The sequence below is a fragment of the Vicugna pacos genome, chromosome 11, assembly GCF_048564905.1.
Source record: "Vicugna pacos chromosome 11, VicPac4, whole genome shotgun sequence".
Taxonomy (NCBI): Eukaryota; Metazoa; Chordata; class Mammalia; order Artiodactyla; family Camelidae; genus Vicugna; species Vicugna pacos.
This window is the reverse complement of record NC_132997.1, coordinates 12,086,012-12,108,612: the sequence shown is the minus strand read 5'-3', so window position 1 is coordinate 12,108,612 and position 22,601 is coordinate 12,086,012. Positions and strand designations below refer to the sequence as shown.

General features: G+C 43.4%; 1 protein-coding gene across 2 annotated transcripts in view; it reads left to right on the top strand.

Moving 5' to 3' along the window:
* Positions 1 to 10,726, top strand: part of LOC140699628 (trafficking protein particle complex subunit 9-like) — a 217,159-nt gene extending 206,433 nt beyond the window's left edge. Inside the window, exon 3 of one of the 2 annotated variants that reach the window (XR_012077865.1) lies at positions 10,202 to 10,458. Coding sequence is in view for 1 of the 2 variants with exons in the window: in XM_072972260.1 (XP_072828361.1) it covers positions 10,202 to 10,450 (249 nt within the window). In the remaining variant the exon portion in view is untranslated. Of the gene's footprint in view, positions 1 to 10,201 lie in introns of both variants that reach the window. The other variant, XM_072972260.1, reaches the window with a different exon arrangement.
* The last annotated feature ends 11,875 nt before the right edge of the window (positions 10,727 to 22,601 follow it).

The window sequence follows — 22,601 nt, the reverse complement described above, 5'->3', positions numbered from 1 at the left end:
AATATGTTTCAGATATTCCCACATGAGACATGGGGACCTGCCAGCAGCCATCGCAGATTTATCTCACGGGCATTATCACTTGTGTTGTTACGGAAACAACAGGCCAGCCAAGAAATAAGCACCACTCAGAGGGTGGGAGTACTGAGATTTATTATGCCAGCGGGCTCAGAGGGGCTTCTGTTCCCAAGCCCTGAGCACCTCCAAGACGTGCACATGAGGTTTTATAGGGTTAATTACAAGTATGGGGCTTTTAGCCAATAAGGCTCAAACAACAAAAAGCAAGGAATCAGTACACTGAAGCTTATCAATTTGGAACAGATCATGTTACTGACAATTGTTGACCTTGGATTTACGAGTTAGCTTGTTAGCCCAGTAAACTGACACTGAACTTCAGATTTACGAGTTAGCCCAGCAAAACTTAGATCAGTAAACCGACACTTATCACACTTAGATTTGTGACTTAGCTTGTTAGCCCAGCTGGGGTTTTTGTTCACAGTGTCACTCATCTTTTCTATTTTTCTTTTTTTTTTAAAGTATTTAATCCAAATTTAATATCAGGATTTTTTTGGAAAGAAATTTCTCTTTTTATTTTCTTTGGGGCTCTTTTGGGGGGTAGGTAATTAGGTATATTTATCTGTTAGTGGAGGCCCTGGGGCTTGAACCCAGGACCCCGTGCACACTAAGCACACGCTCTACCACCTGCCCCATCATCTTTTTCTTTTTGCTTTAGCTGCCAAGAATCTTACAGCTGAATTTCTAGTCGGCCTTTAACACTTGCCCTGACTTCATGGAATCCATTTTTATGAGTTTACCTCCCCCTGGTTTCATTTAAGTATTGAATCTCCATTTTCTCTTCACTCTCAGTTTTGCCTTTTTGTTGTTATGGTTGTTAAGCTGTGTTTAAAAAATTGTTTAATTTCTCTTTTAGCAGGAGGCTGAAGTAAATAAATTTGTAAACAAACATCACACTTAAATGCTTTTATATATTCTAAGCTGTTTAGTAGTTAATTAAAAACCAAATTGAATATTAAAGGGATAACATTTTTAAATTATTTTTTAATTTTTTATAAAGACATAGCTGATTTAAAATATATGTTTCAGGTGTACAATAGATGCTCCATTTATAGTTACTGTAAAACATTGTCTGTATTCCCTGTGTTGTAAGATACATCCCTCTAGAGTGTTTACATTACATGTTGCAGTTTGTATAAGAAATTTGGGTAACGCAGAGTCTGGGACGTGGCTGTGGCTGACCCAGGTTCACGCAAACCCTGCCTGTCAAAGCTCAGGCCTTCACTCCTGTCTGCAGGGGAGCGAGTGGAGGCAGCTCTCATCAGCGCTGGCACCACACTCTGAGTGGCAGTGACAGCAGTGACTGTGTGTGGACGTGAAAATTGTTGTTCCAAGAGTTTTACATGCTTTTCTGCATTTAATAATTAAAGCCCTCCTGTGAGGAAGCGTTTTAAGTTTTTAATGAATAATACATTTTATTTTGATACTGATAGACTTCAAAACTCCGGAAAATTTACAGGAGTAGTACAATAAATGCTTAGATACAGTTCACCTTAAAGGACACTATTTGCCCTTTTGTGACGGGCTTATTTTAGCATAAATTTTCAAAGTTCATTCATATTGTAGCCTGAATCAGTACTTTATTCTTTTTGTTTGATAATATCCTTTTCCTTTTTTTTGTTTTTGGTCTATTTAAAAATATTTTCATTGAAGTCTTGTTAGTTTATAATGTTGTGTCAGTTTCTTGTGTACAGCACAAAACTTCAGTTAAATAGGAACATACCTGTATTCATTTTCATATTCTTTTTAAACATAAGTTACTATAAGTTATTAAATATATTCTCGGGTGCTATACAGTATAAACTTGCTGTTTATTGTATACATACTCAGCATCTGCAAATCTTGAACTCCCAATTTATTCCTTCCACACCCTCTCCCCTCTGGTAACCATAGTTTGGTTTCTATGTCTCTGTGTCTGTTTCTGTTCTGTAGATAAGTTTATCTTTTTGTTTCTTTGTTTTTGTTTTTTCTGTTTGTTTGTTTTAGATTCCACATGTGAGCGATCTCATATGGTATTTTTCTTTCTCTTTCTGGCTTATTTCACTTAGAATGACATTCTCCTGGTCCACTCATATTGCTGCAAGTGGCATTATTTTATTATTATTTTATTGCTGAATAGTAGTCTATTGGACGTATATACTACAACCTCTTTATCCAGTCATCTGTCAGTGGACATTTAGGTTGTTTCCATGTCTTCATATTGTAAATAGTGCTGCTGTGAACATTGGGGTGAAAGTGTCTTTTTGAATTACGGTTCCTTACGGATATATGCCCTGGAGTGGGAATGCTGTGTCATCTGGGCCCCCAAGGTTTTGTCTTTTGAGGAACCTCTATACAGTTTTCCACAATGGCTCCACCAAACTGCATTCCCACCACAGTGTAGGAGTGTTCCCAATTCTCCACAGCCTCTCCAGCATTTAGTGTCTATGAACTTCTGAATGATGGCTATTCTGACTGGTGAAAGGTGATACTTGTTTGCAGTTTTGATTTGCATTTCTCTGATAATGATATTGAGCATTTTTTCATGTGCCTATTGGCCATTTGTATGTCTTCATTGGAGAAATGTTTCTTTAGGTCTTCTGCCCATTTTTGGATTGAATTGTTTGTTTTTCTTTTTTATCAAGTGTAAAAGCTGTTTACATATTCTGGGAATTAAGCCCTTGTCTCTTTCATTGAATGCAACTATTTTCTCCCATTCCATAGGTTGTCTTTTTGCTTTAATTTTTGTTTTCTTTTCTGTGCAAAAGCTTGTAAGTTTGATTAGAACCCACTTGTATATTTTTGCTTGTATTTCTATTGCTTGAGTAGACTGCTCTTGGAAAACATTGTTGAGATATATGTCAGATGTTTTGCCTATGTCTTCTTCTAAGAGGTTTATAGTGTCTTGTCTACAATTTTAAGTCTTTAAGCCATTTTGAATTCATTTTTTTGTATGTTGTGAGGGGGTAGTCTAACTTCATTGATTTACATGCAGCTGTGCAGTTTTCCCTGCACCATTTGCTGAAGAGGCTGTCTTTACTCCATTGTATGTTCTCACCTCCTTTGTCAAAGATTCAATTACCAAAAGTTTGTGGGACTATTCTTGGTAATTTTGTTTATCCATTCATTGATGGATGGATATTTTTAGTGACTTTTAGCTACTCTGAATGATACTGCTATGAATATTGATGTGCAAGTTTTTGTGAGAATACATTTCCATTCTGTTGGCTGTACAGTTGGCCCACCATATCTGTAGTTTCCACTTCATGGATCCAGATGGCTGATTGCAAAAGGACTTGATCATCCTTGGATTATGGTATCCAGGGTGAGGGGTTCCTGAAACCAACCCCCTGAGGACACTGAAGGATGACTCTACATGTAGGAGTGGAATTGCTCAGCCACATAACTCTAACCTTTTGAGGAAACATCGGGCTTTTCCAAAGAAGCTGCCCCATTGCCCCTTTCCAACGGCTGCATATTGAGGGTATCCATTTCTCTGCCTCCTGACTGACACTTGTTATTGTCCATGTTTTGATTATAACCATCCTAGTGAGTTTAAAATGAGATCTCATTTTGATTTTGATTTCGCTAGTGATGCTGAGCATCTTTTCAGATGCTTATTGGCCAATTGTGTATCTATTTAAATCCTTGGCAAATTAAAAAATTGGGTCGATTTTCTTTGTATTGTTCAGTTGTAAGCATTTGTTTTATATCCTGGATACTAGTCTCTTATTAGATATATGCTTTGCAAGATTTTTCTCCTTTTCTGCAGATTGTCATTTCACTTTAATTTTTTTAAACATTAAAACAATTTCTTTATAGGGGAGGTAATTAGATTTATTCATTTTGTTTTTCTTCCTTAGCACGCACTCTATCATTTGAGCTACCCCTTTCCCCTTTCATTTCACACTCTTGATGATGTCCTTTGTAACAAATGATTTTAATTTGATGAAGTCCATTTTATCTATTTTGTTTTATCACTTGTGCTCTTGGTATTGTATCTAGGAAGCCATAGCCTATCCTATGACCACAAAGATTCATACTATGTCTTCTTTTAGAAAGTTCATACATTTAGTTTTTACGTTTCTGTCTGTGATCCATTTTGAATTAATATTTGTTATATAAAATACGGGGTCCAGATTCCAGATACATTCTTTTGCCTTCAGATACCCAGGAGTCTCTGCTCCATTTGTTGAATAGACTATACTTTCAATGGAGTTTTGTTGGCACATTTCTGGAAAACTGACTGTAAATGTATGTTTCCCCCCAGGATTTTTTATTGTGTCTCATAGATTTCTGCATCCAAACTTATGACAGAAGCATAATGACTTGAGTGCTATAGATTTGCTGTAACCTTTGAGTGAGTCCTCCAAATTTGCTCTTCTTTTTCAAGATTGTTTTGGCTGACCTGGGTCCCTTGCTTTCAATATGAATTTTGGGATCAGTTTTTCAATTTTTGCAAAGAAGTCAGCTGGAATTTTGATAGGGATTCCATTAAATATGTAGATTACTTTGGGAAGTCTTAACATTTTTAACAATATTTTCTACCATTGCATGATCATGGGATGCCTTCCATATATGAAGATATTTTAAATTTTTTTTGGTGATACTTCAAAATATTCAATGTACAAATCTTGTAAACTTTTGTTAAATGTATCCCGCATTTTATTTTTTATGCTGTTGTAAATGGAAAGGCTTAGCTTCATAAGGGTGGGACTATATATATCAATTTATTTATTCCTAGGATTCCTACATAGCAAATACACTAGGTTTATATTTGCTACATTGATCTATCCACAATTCTTCCCACCCCCGTGTCATAAGAAACCAAGACCCAGCTTAAGCCATCTGAACACCTATGTGGAAGTGAGAAATGAGACCTTTGGGTGGGGTTTGTGTAGATGATACTGAGATCTTATTCAGGATGGCTTCATCTTAATTTCTTTTAAACAATCCTTTCAGAGTATATAGTCAGATACATTAGGAAAATGCTCTTTTGATGTGCAGAGGAGCTAAGACTATAATTTTCAAGTAATTTCTAGTGAGAGTGTTGTACTTGAAACATAATTTGCATCAATCTTTGAAGATTTATGTTTCAGGAGCTTTGAGTAAATAATACCTGTCTTTATTCAATAACTACAACTAAATGCTCAAGCAACATGTAAGAGTTTGAGCAAACTGCTCCCGCCCCGTAGTGCTGGTTGGTTGCAGCTGTAACTGGAGTCAGCGCTTACCTTGCCCAGTACACTTGTGCTGATCTGCTCAAAACAGTTCGTCCAACAGTTTGTCGGTAGTCTTTTAGACAAAGCCATAAAGCATTGATTTAAGGTTGCTGGAATGTAATCTATTCTTATTAATATTAAGTAAGCACATATTGAGTACTTACTGTATGTTGGGAATTGTCCCTCAGCCTCACATGAATATTACTTCTAATAAAACCTCTCATATTTCCCTGTTATTTGCACTTTACAGATAAGGAGACTGAGGATTAGGTCTTCTCTCTTTTGGGGGGAGCTCATTATCAATGATGGGAAGTTGTAAGGAAAAAGATATTGATTCATCCAGAGAAAATATTTTTCTGAGATTCAGTATTGAAGAAGGTAACCACTGAAGAGGGTGATCATTGTTTGAGTGAGACGAGCCCCGGGTTGTACGGAGTCAGCGTCCCTGTCCTGGACGCTTCACGTGTAGAGCTGCGTGGTGGGTGAGGTGGCACGGCCACGCAGGGAAAGCGGATGCCGGGCCGTTGGGCTGTGCTCAGGCCCGGTGGGGCTTTCTCCTAAGAGCAGTGGACCGTCATTGACAGATTTTAAGTAGGCTAGTGCGGTGCTCTCGTAGATCACTTTTGTCTTGTAGAATGCTTAGAAACATTTAGAAGGCTTGGCAGGAGGTGATGTGATGAGTCAGAGTAGGGTGGCTGCGAGGTGTAGCAGTGTTCAATTTTCAAGTGATTTTCAGTCCCAGGTTTGTGGCTCAGTAGCCGTGTCACTTTGGATGACACACCCAAGGAAGTGAAACAATTTATCTAATCAATAGAAGCAGTGATGTACCGAACTCCCAGGACTGCTGTGTAGATCCAGTGAGATAACGTGTGCACAGTGTGCAGCATGGTCCCCAGCACAGAGTCAGTGCTGAGGGAGTGCCAGTGAGTACCTGGTAGGACAGGTGTGGGTGGTGGATCTCGTTGACTGAGGAAATTTGTCCCTGAAGGAGGGGTCTTGTCACATCTGTGAGTGATTGGCCTGAGCTGGGAGAGGCAGGGAGACCTTGTCCCCGACCATGGGCCCTGGGCAGGATGGCTATGGGAGGAACACCGTGAAGTTAGCTCTTGGCAGGTGGAGTTGGAGGTGCCCTTGAGACATCTAAGTGCAGTGTCACAATCACAGAAGTGGTCTGGCCCCGGGCTGTGCATTTTCCTGCCGAGATATTGATCTCTGAACGTGAAGACATACTTTACAGGACAAGTGAATAGTAGTATCATCTCTCATCAAAGCTCACATCTCTTTATTCATCACTCACTTTGCTAATTGGAACACACTTCACTGTCCTCCCCTGGGCTCAGGCTCCACAGAAAAGAGCTGGTGAGTCTCCCTCTTTTCCAGAAGAAGACGCATTTAGCTGGTAGACTTCTATACCTCGCCAGACTTAGAATTTTAGGTTGTTGATTTAATTCTATTTTCTGTTGGTCATCTCCTGACAGGAGAGACGTTTTACCTCATGGTCAGGTTTCAATTAGCTGTTACTGAGAATTGCTGGTCTGATCCATAGTGTATTTATTCTATTAACTTTGTAGAGTAGTTATCATTTTTCTGTCTTTGCTCTTTAATTTTGTTTGCCCCTTCAATTTTCTATCTTATTTGGGACCTTATTTTATTTTTTAATTAAAAAATGTCTATTAGCAGTTAACAAAACAAAAGCAAAGAAAAAATGCACATGATAGCTAAATTTAGAAAATATCTTGTGTGTTTTCTGTCTCAGCCATGGAGGGTTCTAGAAACTCGTGAAAAGCTTCATTACATAAGTTCCTTTAAATTCTGATTAAGAAATAAAACCTTCCTTCCTCATCTTTCAAGCTGCACAGCTAATTGTCAAGAAAGTGAGGGGAAATTCTCAGAAGCCAAGACAAACCAGAAAGCAGGGATTCTGGGAGATACGTGAGCCTTAGAAGCCCTGAGGTGCTGGTTGGCTCCTGAACTGAGTTTCAGTTGCCCTGGCAGGAGGGCAGGAGGTGAGCCTGTGGCCTCTCACACTGGGAGTTGGATGGCTGTTCTTATGTAAGGCCAAGCACATCCTGAGAATCCTGCTTTATAAAAGGTTGAATTAGAAAGAAAAGAATAAAAGCATTCCTCAAGGCAAGGAAGTAAGGAAAGTAAAATTTTTTGGAAGCGGGAAAAAATAACATATCCAAAGTAAGGATTTAGTTTAAAGCTGTTCTGGCATGAGAGTGACCACAAACCCATGGCAGAAAATCACAGCTCCTCCCGGAAAGAGAAGGTGTGTTTTGAATGAATCAGTGGACAGCCATTCTGAAAAAGGCCTCCAGAGTCTTCTGGATCAAGATACTGGACTCAAACACCTCCCTTCCATGGTCTCATTTAAATAACCAGAAAGGTTTTAAAGGAAAGAAGCCACAATCATATTTCTATTTGTTGACATTACTTTATGCTAGGAATTCAAAGGTGACTATGGAGTTGTCTCCTCTTTATGGACCTTACTTTCTATTTGACATAGTTGGGGAACTTGGTGGAGGGTGGTGTTAGTATGTTGCAATTAACCAGGAGAGGAGTTTAAGAAAGCAGTGAAGGGTTGGTGACATTTTTCGCTGAGGACAGTCCTGTTCAGTTGGCTTGTAATTACAGGCTCGTTGAGTTGTCACTGGAGGGAATTAATCTTAAGGAATTTGGACTTAACTCAGGCCTCTTCAGAATGGACAAGTGAACCTGGAGAAAGACAGTCAAATCTGTGCAGACATTGAAGTTCACTTCAACATGCGGTATCCATGAGCCAAAGATAGGACTAGTAGGCAGCACTTCTTGAGGACAGAGGAGTGGTTTTTAAGGTTCTTCAAGAATGAATCCCAAGGTACCGGGATGGCCAGTTGTCAAACTGTGACTTTGCTCTTTGGACAGTGTATCCACCAAGGGTATTGGCCGTTTACAAGTTTATAAGTTTATAAGTTTCCATTTACATGTCAGGTTATGAGGACGTGGGCATAAACGTTTCACACCTTGTCAAGGTGACTTTGGGTACCTGCCTAGAAGCATGGGCACAGTTGCGGCTGCGTCATACATCTTGCCGCACATCCCGCTCCCCGGCTCCGTGATCACGGCAGAGTGGTTCCTTATTGAGCTGTCCATCTCCTCTGTGACATCGTAACCAAACAAAAGACTGGAGAGTATTAGCTTGGCTTTTTTCTTTTCTAACATTCCCTTCAAATTATGATGACTGATAGTGGACCCAGTTACGTTTGCAGATGATTTACAAGTAGGGCTGTCAGTACAAACCTTGTAATCCCCGCTGTGTGATCTAGAGAAGAAAGTTACACTCTTTCCAAATTGTTTTGATGCACTTATGTGGGAAAATGATGTATGTTTGAATATGTATTTCCTCTCTTAATCATCATGGCTAGAGATGAATATTTGTAGACATGGAATGAGTACTCTGTATTTGAACTGTATGGTCCCCTAAATTCTCCCCAGCTTTTTAAAGTCATCACTGGAGTGCTACCTCCAGAGTGCCGCAAAGCATCCAACACTGCCTGCTCTTCGGACACTGTAAGTTTCCAAGTTGGAGAAGGCTGCTGGCTGGTGAGGCATTCTCTCGCACATCTCTGGTTGGGTGATGTGAGCTGAGAACACAAGAATTGGCAGACAGTAACTAACCACGATCACGTCCATTTCTGGAACACTCATGGAGGATTTTACACCTATGCTAGTGGAATACATTATTTCATTTAGTTTTCCCAACAATCATAATTAGATTTTATCACCTGTATTAAAAAGGAAACTGTCAAAGCGAGTGACGTGCAGACTTTGGACTGGAACATGGGTCTTTCTGATCCCTGTCTCTGTTCCCTCCCCGGCCTATCCTTGCAAGTGACCAGGAGACTCTTCCTCAGTCTTGAGTTTCCCTCTGATGTTACCGCTCTCTTTGTTTCTAAGAGAGGAAAACAAGTCTAAACTTACTTTCCAGTCGGAAATGGAATGGAGAGTTAACGTTGGAAGCCGGGAGAATCTGTCCTGTGATGAAGTGGTCTCCGAGCCACTTCCACTGGGATGTCACATCACTGTCTGGGCCCCTTGCTCAGCCTGTGCACAGGTGACAGCGCAGTTGTGCCGAGCAGTCCTCCCGGACAGGGCAGTGGGTTGGAAATGAGTTTGGGGATTTGGTTTCATTACACAAGTTCCTGAGGGCCTTGACCTGGCACTTCGAGTGGGAGCATTCCCTGTCCCACAGACTGTGCTCTGGGCCCATGCAGACCTGACGTGGCCTCAGCGTGAGTCTCAGGGCCCGTGGTGATGAGGAGCATTTTAGCCCAGGGTCTGCCGGAGGCTCTGAGACTACTGGGCTGTGGGACTTTGTCCAGGATGATAATAATTCCTCCCCGAGTTTCAGATTTCCTTGCCTGTGAGCCGGGGTAGTAGTTGTTTCTGAGATGATTGTAATGATTCAGTAACGGGCGCAGCATATGCTGACAGGTAGCTGGGTGCTTTAGGAGCAGAAGTCGCAATCACTCTGTCAGCCTCTCCCTGTGCGCTCTGTGCTTTGAGAAGTTGTGTGTTTGGTGAAAGTCCCGCCCAGACCCTAGGGTCTAGATGAACTGTTGTTCCTTTACTTTCCCTTCCTTTTCCTCTTTCCCTTCTCTGTGTCCCATGTTTAGGTAGCAGATTCCTCTATTTCAGGGAATACGGGCTTTTCTAGTAAAGGGACAGGTGGAATGCGGAGAGGTGGGGCCCAGAGGGGGTCTGGAGTGTCTGCACAGTGCTGCTTCCCTGCGTTTCTGCATCCGGTCCCATCAGTGCACTAAGTCAGCCTTCCTCTTCCTTCCTGTGTCATCGGGTCTCTGTTTTAAGGGAAAACCATTTTTATGGGTCTTTTTTCACTTACGTGTTTCATTCAGATGCTTGTTGCTTTTCTCCCTGTGCTTCAGCGTTCCGAGGAGAGAATTCAGCCGTGCAGCATCCTCTCCGAGCTCTACGAGTTGATCGGCTTCCACTGCAAGTCCACCTTCTTCAAGCGGGTGGCCCCCGTGCGGCACGCGGCCCCCGGCATCCCAGAGCCTGGCGGGAAGGCCTGCTCCCGACTCCTCCTGCAGACGCTTCCTGGCTACAGTCTGTCGCTGGACCTGCAGGACTTCAGCAAATGTGTTGGAACTAAAACATTGCTTCAGTCCCATTAACCATGCCTGGTTTGGGCCCTGCTGTCCTGCCTCATCAGGGTGAATTTTGATTCATTTAGAACAGGGCTCAGCAGACTTTTCCTTTCAAGGGCTTGGGGGTAAATATTTCAGGGTCTGAAAACCTCCTGATCTCTGGTGCAGCTGCTCAGCTCTGCGGTTTAGATGCCAGAACAGCCAGACAGTCCACACACCCATAGAGCTTTATTAACAGCGGTGGCTGGGGCTGGATTGGGTGTATGAACTGCAGTTTGTCCCCACAGCCTCCTCAATATTGACACCTGCAACAGAGTGTACATTTGTGACAATGGGTGAACCTACACTGACACATCATCATCACCCATAGCCCATACTTGACACTAGGATTTACACATTGTGTTGTGCACTCTGTGGGTTTGGACAGATGTACAATGACATGTATCCACCATCACAGCATCATACAGAGTCGTCTGTCTTAGTGACCTTAAAATGCTCCGTGCTGCACCTCATTCATTGCTCTTTCCCCTCTAGCCTCTGGCAGCCACTGATCTTTCAGTCTCTGTGTTTTTCCCTTTCCCAGAACACCATACAGTTGGAATCTGACAGTTGCTGAAACTTCCCAGATTGGCTTCTTTCACTTGGTAATATGCATTTAAGGTTCCTCTATGTCTTTCCATTCCTTGATAACTCATTTCATTTTAGCACCAAATAATAGTCCATTTTCTGGCGGAACCACAGTTTATTTATCCATTCACTTACTGAAGAAGAGCTTAGTTGCTTCTGAATTCTGTTGAGTATGAATAAAGCTGCTATTAACATCTGTATGCAGATTTGTGTGTGAACATAAGTTTCCATTTCATCGAGTAAACACCAAGGAGCACAGTTGCCAGATCAGATGTTAGAATTACGTCTAGCTCTGTAAAAAATTGCCAGAACATCTTCCAAAGTACCTGGGCCATTTTTCATTCCCACCAACAATGCATTAAAATTTCTGGTGCTCCACATCCTCACCAGCATTCGGTGCTGTCAGTGTTCTGCATTTTGGCAGTTCTGACAGGTGTGCAGTGGTATCTCGCTGTTTCAGTCTGCATCCCCTTGATGACAGGTGCTGTGGAGCATCTTTCCAAAGGCTTCTTTGGCATCTAGATTTCTTCTTTGATGAGGTGTGTTTTCAGGCATTTTGCTCATTTTTTAATCAGGTTATTCATCCTTCTTGTTGAGTGTAAAGAAATTTTGGTATATTCTGGATTTCAGCCCTTTATCAGTGTGTCCCTGCCCTTCACCTGCAGTGTCAGAGTTGTCCTTTGGGTCTCAGTGGAGTGTTAGATCTTCAAAGAGATTCCCTGTCTTCCTTCAGCCTAAATACTGTCCTTGTATTTTTCACTTTCATTGACTCATTTTGTTCTTTTTAAATAGCATTTCCCATAATTTGTAAGTACATAAAAGAGAAAAGGGCAATGATTGAACACCGCCTGACCCACCAGGCTGTGTGCCCTGTGAGAGCAGAGGCCATGTCCCCACTCACCGTTTCCCATGACAGCACATGGCACATGTCCATGTAAAAGTGTGTAACGTGGGGCCAAACCTGATGAGCAGCTATGACGACATGTGTTGTCTAACATTTATTGAGTAGACTTTGTTTCTGATCTTAATTATTAAATCATATGAATGAAACTTGGTTGTTTTGAAAAATAAAACAACAAAGCACACCTCAATGTGATTGGTAATTTCTACTTAGATTTCTGACCCAGGAGGGGATGTTCACCATCATTTTGTGGAGGAGGTTGGGGAGGTAAAGTAAGAGAGTGAGATCAAATAAAGTAAAAATGATAACTGTCAGTTGGCTTTATTTTCACTGACATAAAAGTTACTTTAAACCCAATCTCAGCTGTTGTCCTGTGGTTTTAAATATTTCTCATAGAATTAAATGGAAGCCCACTAAACCCTGAAAGGGAAATTGTGTGCTCAGGTCTGAAAAATGTTTATGTCTACTTCTTGAGATGCACATTTCCCTACTGGTTAAAGAAATTCGAGGCGGGAACACAACAGTGCACGGTGTGTGTCTGCCGGCTTCACAGGCTGCTCAGTGTCATTTTCATTTTCTTGTGTTGCAGTTTATGACGGTTTTCCATGAGATATATTGCTAAGCATTTTCCTGAATGAAGGATTGAATTTTTTACAGGAAACCTAATGGCAGAGAGTGACAAGGCACATGGGTCTCCCATAAAGGAATAGTTGATGTAATAAACTCGCACTATGCTGAACTTTTTTAATAAAAGCCAGTTGGAAATTTTATCACTAGGTCATATGGCACAAAAACGTCTTAAGAAAAAAAGATTCAAATTTCATAGAAGAAGCAGTTTGAATGAAGTAGAAATTATGATTTGTACATTATTTGTTGTTAGAAATTATACTCAGTCTTATCATAATAGACTGTGGTAGGAACAGGATAATTATTTATTTATTTAAATAAAATACACGAGATGCTATTTGCCCCATTCTTGATGAGGCAGTGCTGGGCTTAGTTAAGTTGGGCCATTTAGGAATCTTAGCTAGGGTTTCCGGACATTGCTTTCAGAGTCTTTAACTATTCTACATCTCTTGTTTTGTGTCGGCCTATGGTCCATACATATATATGGGGAGGTAAAAGCTCCAACTCGGTTTTACAGTGAAAACGGCAGGCACTTCAAACCGGCACTAGGGAACAGACTGAGAAACCAGAGTATGTGTTTCTCCTGCAACCCGTTCCCTTTGTGCTGGATGAACGAACGTCTCTCCACATGCTCAGTTCTGAGAGATAAGTGTGTGTGAAAGCCGTCCTGCACCTAGCTTGAAGGGAACACAAAGTTTCTGTTCAGTTGCCAACTCCACTCCATACATATATATGGGGAGGTACAAGCTCCAACTCGGTTTTACAGTGAAAACGGCAAGCACTTCAAACCGGCACTAGGAAACAGACTGAGAAACCAGAGTAAGTGTTTCACCTGCAACCGGTTCCCTTTGTGCTGGATGAACGAACGTCTCTCCACATGCTCAGTTCTGAGAGATAACTTTGTGTGAAAGCCGTCCTGCACCTAGCTTGAAGGGAACACAAAGTTTCTTTTCAGTTGCCAACTCCACTTCATACATATATATGGGGAGGTACAATCTCCAACTCGGTTTTACAGTGAAAACGGCAGGCACTTCAAACCGGCACTAGGAAACAGACTGAGAAACCAGAGTAAGTGTTTCTCCTGCAACCCGTTCCCTTTGTGCTGGATGAACGAACGTCTCTCCACATGCTCAGTTCTGAGAGATAAGTGTGTGTGAAAGCCGTCCTGCACCTAGCTTGAAGGGAACACAAAGTTTCTTTTCAGTTGCCAACTCCACTCCATACATATATATGGGGAGGTACAAGCTCCAACTCGGTTTTACAGTGAAAACGGCAGGCACTTCAAACCGGCACTAGGAAACAGACTGAGAAACCAGAGTAAGTGTTTCTCCTGCAACCCGTTCCCTTTGTGCTGGATGAACGAACGTCTCTCCACATGCTCAGTTCTGAGAGTTAAGTGTGTGTGAAAGCCGTCCTGCACCTAGCTTGAAGGGAACACAAAGTTTCTTTTCAGTTGCCAACTCCACTCCATAAATATATATGGGGAGGTACAAGCTCCAACTCGGTTTTACAGTGAAAACGGCAGGCACTTCAAACCGGCACTAGGAAACATACTGAGAAACCAGAGTAAGTGTTTCTCCTGCAACCCGTTCCCTTTGTGCTGGATGAACGAACGTCTCTCCACATGCTCAGTTCTGAGAGATAAGTGTGTGTGAAAGCCGTCCTGCACCTAGCTTGAAGGGACCACAAAGTTTCTTTTCAGTTGCCAACTCCACTTCATACATATATATGGGGAGGTAAAAGCTCCAACTCCGTTTTACAGTGAAAACGGCAGGCACTTCAAACCGGCACTAGGAAACAGACTGAGAAACCAGAGTAAGTGTTTCTCCTGCAACCCGTTCCCTTTGTGCTGGATGAACGAAGGTCTCTCCACATGCTCAGTTCGGAGAGATAAGTGTGTGTGAAAGCCGTCCTGCACCTAGCTTGAAGGGAACACAAAGTTTCTTTTCAGTTGCCAACTCCACTCCATACATATATATGGGGAGGTACAAGCTCCAACTCGGTTTTACAGTGAAAACGGCAGGCACTTCCAACCGGCAATAGGGAACAGACTGAGAAACCAGAGTAAGTGTTTCTCCTGCAACCCGTTCCCTTTGTGCTGGATGAAAAAACGTCTCTCCACATGCTCAGTTCTGAGAGATAAGTGTGTGTGAAAGCCGTCCTGCACCTAACTTGAAGGGAACACAAAGTTTCTTTTCTGTTGCCAACTCCACTCCATACGTATATATGGGGAGGTACAAGCTCCAACTCGGTGTTACAGTGAAAACGGCAGGCACTTCAAACCGACAATAGGAAACAAACTGAGAAACCAGAGTAAGTGTTTCTCCTGCAACCCGTTCCTTTGTGCTGGATGAACGAACGTCTATCCACATGCTCAGTTCTGAGAGATAAGTGTGTGTGAAAGCCGTCCTGCACCTAGCTTGAAGGGAACACAAAGATTCTTTTCAGTTGAGAACTCCACTCCATACATATATATGGGGAGGTACAAGCTCCAACTCGGTTTTACAGTGAAAACGGCAGGCACTTCAAACCGGCACTAGGAAACAGACTGAGAAACCAGAGTAAGTGTTTCTCCTGCAACCCGTTCCCTTTGTGCTGGATGAACGAACGTCTCTCCACATGCTCAGTTCTGAGAGATAAGTGTGTGTGAAAGCCGTCCTGCACCTAGCTTGAAGGGAACACAAAGTTTCTTTTCAGTTGCCAACTCCACTCCATACATATATATGGGGAGGTAAAAGCTCCAAATCGGTTTTACAGTGAAAACGGCAGGCACTTCAAACCGGCACTAGGGAACAGACTGAGAAACCAGAGTAAGTGTTTCTCCTGCAACCCGTTCCCTTTGTGCTGGATGAACGAACGTCTCTCCACATGCTCAGTTCTGAGAGATAAGTGTGTGTGAAAGCCGTCCTTCACCTAGCTTGAAGGGAACACGAAGTTTCTTTTGAGTTGCCAACTCCCTCCATAAATATATATGGGGAGGTACAAGCTCCAACTCGGTTTTACAGTGAAAACGGCAGGCACTTCAAACCGGCACTAGGAAACAGACTGAGAAACCAGAGTAAGTGTTTCTCCTGCAACCCGTTCCCTTTGTGCTGGATGAACGAACGTCTCTCCACATGCTCAGTTCTGAGAGATAAGTGTGTGTGAAAGCCGTCCTGCACCTAACTTGAAGGGAACACAAAGTTTCTTTTCTGTTGCCAACAACACTCCATAAGTATATATGGGGAGGTACAAGCTCCAACTCGGTTTTACAGTGAAAACGGCAGGCACTTCAAACCGACACTAGGAAACAAACTGAGAAACCAGAGTAAGTGTTTCTCCTGCAACCCGTTCCTTTGTGCTGGATGAACGAACGTCTATCCACATGCTCAGTTCTGAGAGATAAGTGTGTGTGAAAGCCGTCCTGCACCTAGCTTGAAGGGAACACAAAGATTCTTTTCAGTTGCCAACTCCAATCCATACATATATATGGGGAGGTACAAGCTCCAACTCGGTTTTACAGTGAATACTGCAGGCACTTCAAACCGGCACTAGGAAACAGACTGAGAAACCAGAGTAAGTGTTTCCCTGCAAAACGTTCCCTTTGTGCTGGATGAACGAACGTCTCTCCACATGCTCAGTTCTGAGAGATAAGTGTGTGTGAAAGCCGTCCTTCACCTAGCTTGAAAAGAACACGAAGTTTCTTTTGAGTTGCCAAATCCCTCCATACATATATATGGGGAGGTACAAGCTCCAACTCGGTTTTACAGTGAAAACGGCAGGCACTTCAAACCGGCACTAGGAAACAGACTGAGAAACCAGAGTAAGTGTTTCACCTGCAACCCGTTCCCTTTGTGCTGGATGAACGAACATCTCTCCACATGCTCAGTTCTGAGAGATAAATGTGTGTGAAAGCCGTCCTGCACCTAGCTTGAAGAGACCACAAAGTTTCTTTTCAGTTGCCAACTCCACTCCATACATATATATGGGGAGGTACAAGCTCCAACTCGGTTTTTCAGTGAAAACGGCAAGCACTTCAAACCGGCACTAGGGAACAGACTGAGAAACCAGAGTATGTGTTTCTCCTGCAACCCGTTCCCTTTGTGCTGGATGAACGAACGTCTCTCCACATGCTCAGTTCTGAGAGATAAGTGTGTGTGAAAGCCGTCCTTCACCTAGCTTGAAGGGAACACAAAGTTTCTTTTCAGTTGCCAACTCCACTCCATACATATATATGGGGAGGTAAAAGCTCCAACTCCGTTTTACTGTGAAAACGGCAGGCACTTCAAACCAGCACTAGGGAACAGACTGAGAAACCAGAGTATGTGTTTCTCCTGCAACCCGTTCCCTTTGTGCTGGATGAACGAACGTCTCTTCACATGCTCAGTTCTGAGAGATTTCTGTGTGTGAAAGCCGTCCTGCACCTAGCTTGAAGGGAACACAAAGTTTCTTTTCAGTTGCCAACTCCACTCCATAAATATATATGGGGAGGTACAAGCTCCAACTCGGTTTTACAGTGAAAACTGCAGGCACTTCAAACCGGCACTAGGAAACAGACTGAGAAACCAGAGTAAGTGTTTCTCCTGCAACCCGTTCCCTTTGCGCTGGATGAACGAACGTCTCTCCACATGCTCAGTTCTGAGAGATAAGTGTGTGTGAAAGCCGTCCTGCACCTAGCTTGAAGGGAACACAAAGTTTCTTTTCAGTTGCCAAATCCACTCCATACATATATATGGGGAGGTACAAGCTCCAACTCGGTTTTACAGTGAAAACGGCAGGCACTTCAAACCGGCACTAGGGAACAGACTGAGAAACCAGAGTAAGTGTTTCTCCTGCAACCCGTTCCCTTTGTGCTGGATGAAAGAACGTCTCTCCACATGCTCAGTTCTGAGAGATTAGTGTGTGTGAAAGCCGTCCTGCACCTAGCTTGAAGGGACCACAAAGTTTCTTTTCAGTTGCCAACTCCACTCCATACATATATATGGGGAGGTACAAGCTCCAACTCGGTTTTACAGTGAAAACGGCAGGCACTTCAAACCGGCACTAGGAAACAGACTGAGAAACCAGAGTAAGTGTTTCACCTGCAACCCGTTCCCTTTGTGCTGGATGAACGAATGTCTCTCCACATGCTCAGTTCTGAGAGATAAGTGTGTGTAAAAGCCGTCCTGCAACTAGCTTGAAGGGAACACGAAGTTTCTTATCAGTTGCCAACTCCACTCCATACATATATATGGGGAGGTACAAGCTCCAACTCGGTTTTACAGTGAAAACGGCAGGCACTTCAAACCGGCACTAGGAAACAGACTGAGAAACCAGAGTAAGTGTTTCTCCTGCAACCCGTTCCCTTTATGCTGGATGAACGAACGTCTCTGCACATGCTCACTTCTGAGAGATAAGTGTGTGTGAAAGCCGTCCTGCACATAGCTTGAAGGGACCACAAATTTTCTTTTCAGTTACCAACTCCACTCCATACATATATATGGGGAGGTACAAGCTCCAACTCGGTTTTACAGTGAAAACGACAGGCACTTCAAACCGGCACTAGGAAACAGACTGAGAAACCAGAGTAAGTGTTTCTCCTGCAACCCGTTCCCTTTGTGCTGGATGAACGAACGTCTCTCCACATGCTCAGTTCTGAGAGATATGTGTGTGTGAAAGCCGTCCTTCACCTAGCTTGAAGGGAACACGAAGTTTCTTTTGAGTTGCCAACTCCACTCCATACATATATATGGGGAGGTACAAGCTCCAACTCGTTTTACACTGAAAACGGCAGCAACTTCAAACCGGCACTAGGGAACAGACTGAGAAACCAGAGTAAGTGTTTCTCCTGCAACCCGTTCCCTTTGTGCTGGATGAACGAACGTCTCTCCACATGCTCAGTTCTGAGAGATAAGTGTGTGTGAAAGCCGTCCTGCACCTAGCTTGAAGGGACCACAAAGTTTCTTTTCAGTTGCCAACTCCACTCCATACATATATATGGGGAGGTACAAGCTCCAACTCGGTTTTACAGTGAAAACGGCAGGCACTTCAAACCGGCACTAGGGAACAGACTGAGAAACCAGAGTAAGTGTTTCTCCTGCAACCTGTTCCCTTTGTGCTGGATGAACGAACGTCTCTCCACATGCTCAGTTCTGAGAGATAAGTGTGTGTGAAAGCCGTCCTGCACCTACCTTGAAGGGAAAACAAAGTTTCTTTTCAGTTGCCAACTCCACTCCATACATATATATGGGGAGGTACAAGCTCCAACTCGGTTATACAGTGAAAACGACAGGCACTTCAAACCGGCACTAGGGAACAGTCTGAGAAATCAGAGTAATTGTTTCTCCTGCAACCTGTTCCCTTTGTGCTGGATGAACGAACGTCTCTCCACATGCTCAGTTCTGAGAGATAAGTGTGTGTGAAAGCCGTCCTTCACCTAGCTTGAAGGGAACACGAAGTTTCTTTTCAGTTGCCAACTTCACTCCATACATATATATGGGGAGGTACAAGCTCGAACTCGGTTTTACAGTGAAAAAGGCAGGCACTTCAAACCGGCACTAGGAAACAGACTGAGAAACCAGAGTAAGTGTTTCTCCTGCAACCCGTTCCCTTTGTGCTGGATGAACGAACGTCTCTCCACATGCTAACTTCTGAGAGATAAGTGTGTGTGAAAGCCGTTCTTCACCTAGCATGAAGGGAACACAAAGTTTCTTTTCAGTTGCAACTCCAATCCATACATATATATGGGGAGGTACAAGCTCCAACTCGGTTTTACAGTGAAAACGGCAGGCACTTCAAAGCGGCACTAGGAAACAGACTGAGAAACCAGAGTAAGTGTTTCCCCTGCAACCCGTTCCCTTTGTGCTGGATGAACGAACGTCTCTCCACATGCTCAGTTCTGAGAGATAAGTGTGTGTGAAAGCCGTCCTGCACCTAGCTTGAAGGGAACACAAAGTTTCTTTTCAGTTGCCAACTCCACTCCATACATATATATGGGGAGGTACAAGCTCCAACTCGGTTTTACAGTAAAAACGGCAGGCACTTCAAACCGGCACTAGGAAACAGACTGAGAAACCAGAGTAAGTGTTTCTCCTGCGACCCGTTCCCTTTGTGCTGGATGAACGAACGTCTCTCCACATGCTCAGTTCTGAGAGATAAGTGTGTGTGAAAGCCGTCCTGCACCTAGCTTGAAGGGAACACAAAGTTTCTTTTCTGTTGCCAACTCCACGCCATACATATATGTGGGGATGTACAAGCTCCAACTCGGTTTTACAGTGAAAACGGCAGGCACTTCAAACCGGCACTAGGGAACAGACTGAGAAACCAGAGTAAGTGTTTCTCCTTCAACCCGTTCCCTTAGTGCTGGATGAACGAACGTCTCTCCACATGCTCAGTTCTGAGAGATAAGTGTGTGTGAAAGCTGTCCATCACCTAGCTTGAAGGGAACACAAATTTTCTTTTCAGTTGCCAACTCCACTCCATACATATATATGGGGAAGTACAAGCTCCAACTCGGTTTTACAGTGAAAACGGCAGGCACTTCAAACCGGCACTAGGGAACAGACTGAGAAACCAGAGTAAGTGTTTCTCCTGCAACCCGTTCCTTTTGTGCTGGATGAAAGAACGTCTCTCCACATGCTCAGTTCTGAGAGATAAGTGTGTGTGAAAGCCGTCCTGCACCTAGCTTGAAGGGAACACAAAGTTTCTTTTCAGTTGCCAACTCCACTCCATACATATATATGGGGAGGTACAAGCTCCAACTCGTTTTTACAGTGAATACGGCAGGCACTTCAAACCGGCAGTAGGGAACAGACTGAGAAACCAGAGTAAGTGTTTCTCCTGCAACACGTGACCATTGTGCTGGATGAACGAACGTCTCTCCACGTGCTCAGTTCTGAGAGATAAGTGTGTGTGAAAGCCGTCCTGCACCTAGCTTGAATGGAACACGAAGTTTCTTTTCAGTTGCCAACTCCACTCCATACATATATATGGGGAGGTACACGAACCAACTCGATTTTACAGTGAAAAAGGCAGGCACTTCAAACAGGCACTAGGAAACAGAATGAGAAACCAGAGTAAGTGTTTCAACTGCAACCCGTTCCCTTTGTGCTGGATGAACGAACGTCTCTCCACATGCTATGTTCTGAGAGATAACTGTGTGTGAAAGCCGTCCTGCACCTAGCTTGAAGGGAACACAAAGTTTCTTTTCAGTTGCCAACTCCACTGCATACATATATATGGGGAGGTAGAAGCTCCAACTCGGTTTTACAGTGAAAACGGTAGGCACTTCAAACCGGCACTAGGAAACAGACTGAGAAACCAGAGTAAGTGTTTCTCCTGCAACCCGTTCCCTTTGTGCTGGATGAACGAACGTCTCTCCACATGCTCAGTTCTGAGAGTTAAGTGTGTGTGAAATCCGTCCATCACCTTGCTTGAAGGGAACACAAAGTTTCTTTTCAGTTGCCAACTCCAATCCATACATATATATGGGGAGGTACAAGCTCCAACTCGGTTTTACAGTGAAAACGGCAGGCACTTCAAACCGGCACTAGGGAACAGACTGAGAAACCAGAGTAAGTGTTTCTCCTGCAACCCGTACCCTTAGTGCTGGATGAACGAACGTCTCTCCACATGCTCAGTTCTGAGAGATAAGTGTGTGTGAAAGCCGTCCTGCACCTAGCTTGAAGGGAACACAAAGTTTCTTTTCAGTTGCCAACTCCAATCCATACATATATATGGGGAGGTACAAGCTCCAACTCGGTTTTACAGTGAAAACGGCAGGCACTTCAAACCGGCACTAGGAAACAGACTGAAAAACCAGAGTAAGTGTTTCTCCTGCAACACGTGACCTTTGTGCTGGATGAACGAACGTCTCTCCACATGCTCAGTTCTGAGAGATAAGTGTGTGTGAAAGCCTTCCTTCACCTAGTTTGAAAGGAACACGAAGTTTCTTTTCAGTTGCCAACTCCACTCCATACATATATATGGGGAGGTACAAGCTCCAACTCTGTTTTACAGTGAAATCGGCAGGCACTTCAAACCGGCAGTAGGAAACAGACTGAGAAACCAGAGTAAGTGTTTCTCCTGCAACCCGTTCCCTTTGTGCTGGATGAACGAACGTCTCTCCACATGCTCAGTTCTGAGATATAAGTGTTTGTGAAAGCCGTCCTTCACCTAGCTTGAAGGGAACACAAAGTTTCTTTTCAGTTGCCAACTCCACTCCATACATATATATGGGGAGGTACAAGCTCCAAATCGGTTTTACAGTGAAAACGTCAGGCACTTCAAACCGGCACTAGGAAACAGACTGAGAAACCAGAGTAAGTGTTTCTCCTGCAACCCGTTCCCTTTGTGCTGGATGAACGAACGTCTCTCCACATGCTCAGTTCTGAGAGATAAGTGTGTGTGAAAGCCGTCCTTCACCTAGCTTGAAGGGAACACAAAGTTTCTTTTCAGATGCCAACTCCACCCCATACATATATATGGGGAGGTACAAGCTCCAACTCGGTTTTACAGTGAAAACGGCAGGCACTTCAAACCGGCACTAGGGAACAGACTGAGAAACCAGAGTAAGTGTTTCTCCTGCAACCCGTTCCCTTTGTGCAGGATGAACGAACGTCTCTCCACATGCTCAGTTCTGAGAGATAAGTGTGTGTGAAAGCCGTCCTGCACCTAGCTTGAAGGGAACACAAAGTTTCTTTTCAGTTGCCAACTTCACTCCATACATATATATGGGGAGGTACAAGCTCCAACTCGGTTTTACAGTGAAAACGGCAGACACTTCAAACCGGCACTAGGAAACAGACTGAGAAACCAGAGTAAGTGTTTCTCTTGCAACAAGTGACCATTGTGCTGGATGAACGAACGTCTCTCCACGTGCTCAGTTCTGAGAGATAAGTGTGTGTGAAAGCCGTCTTGCACCTAGCTTGAAAGGAACACGAAGTTTCTTTTTAGTTGCCAAATCCACTCCATACATATATATGGGGAGGTACAAGCTCCAACTCGGTTTTACAGTGAAAACGGCAGGCACTTCAAACAGGCACTAGGAAACAGACTGAGAAACCA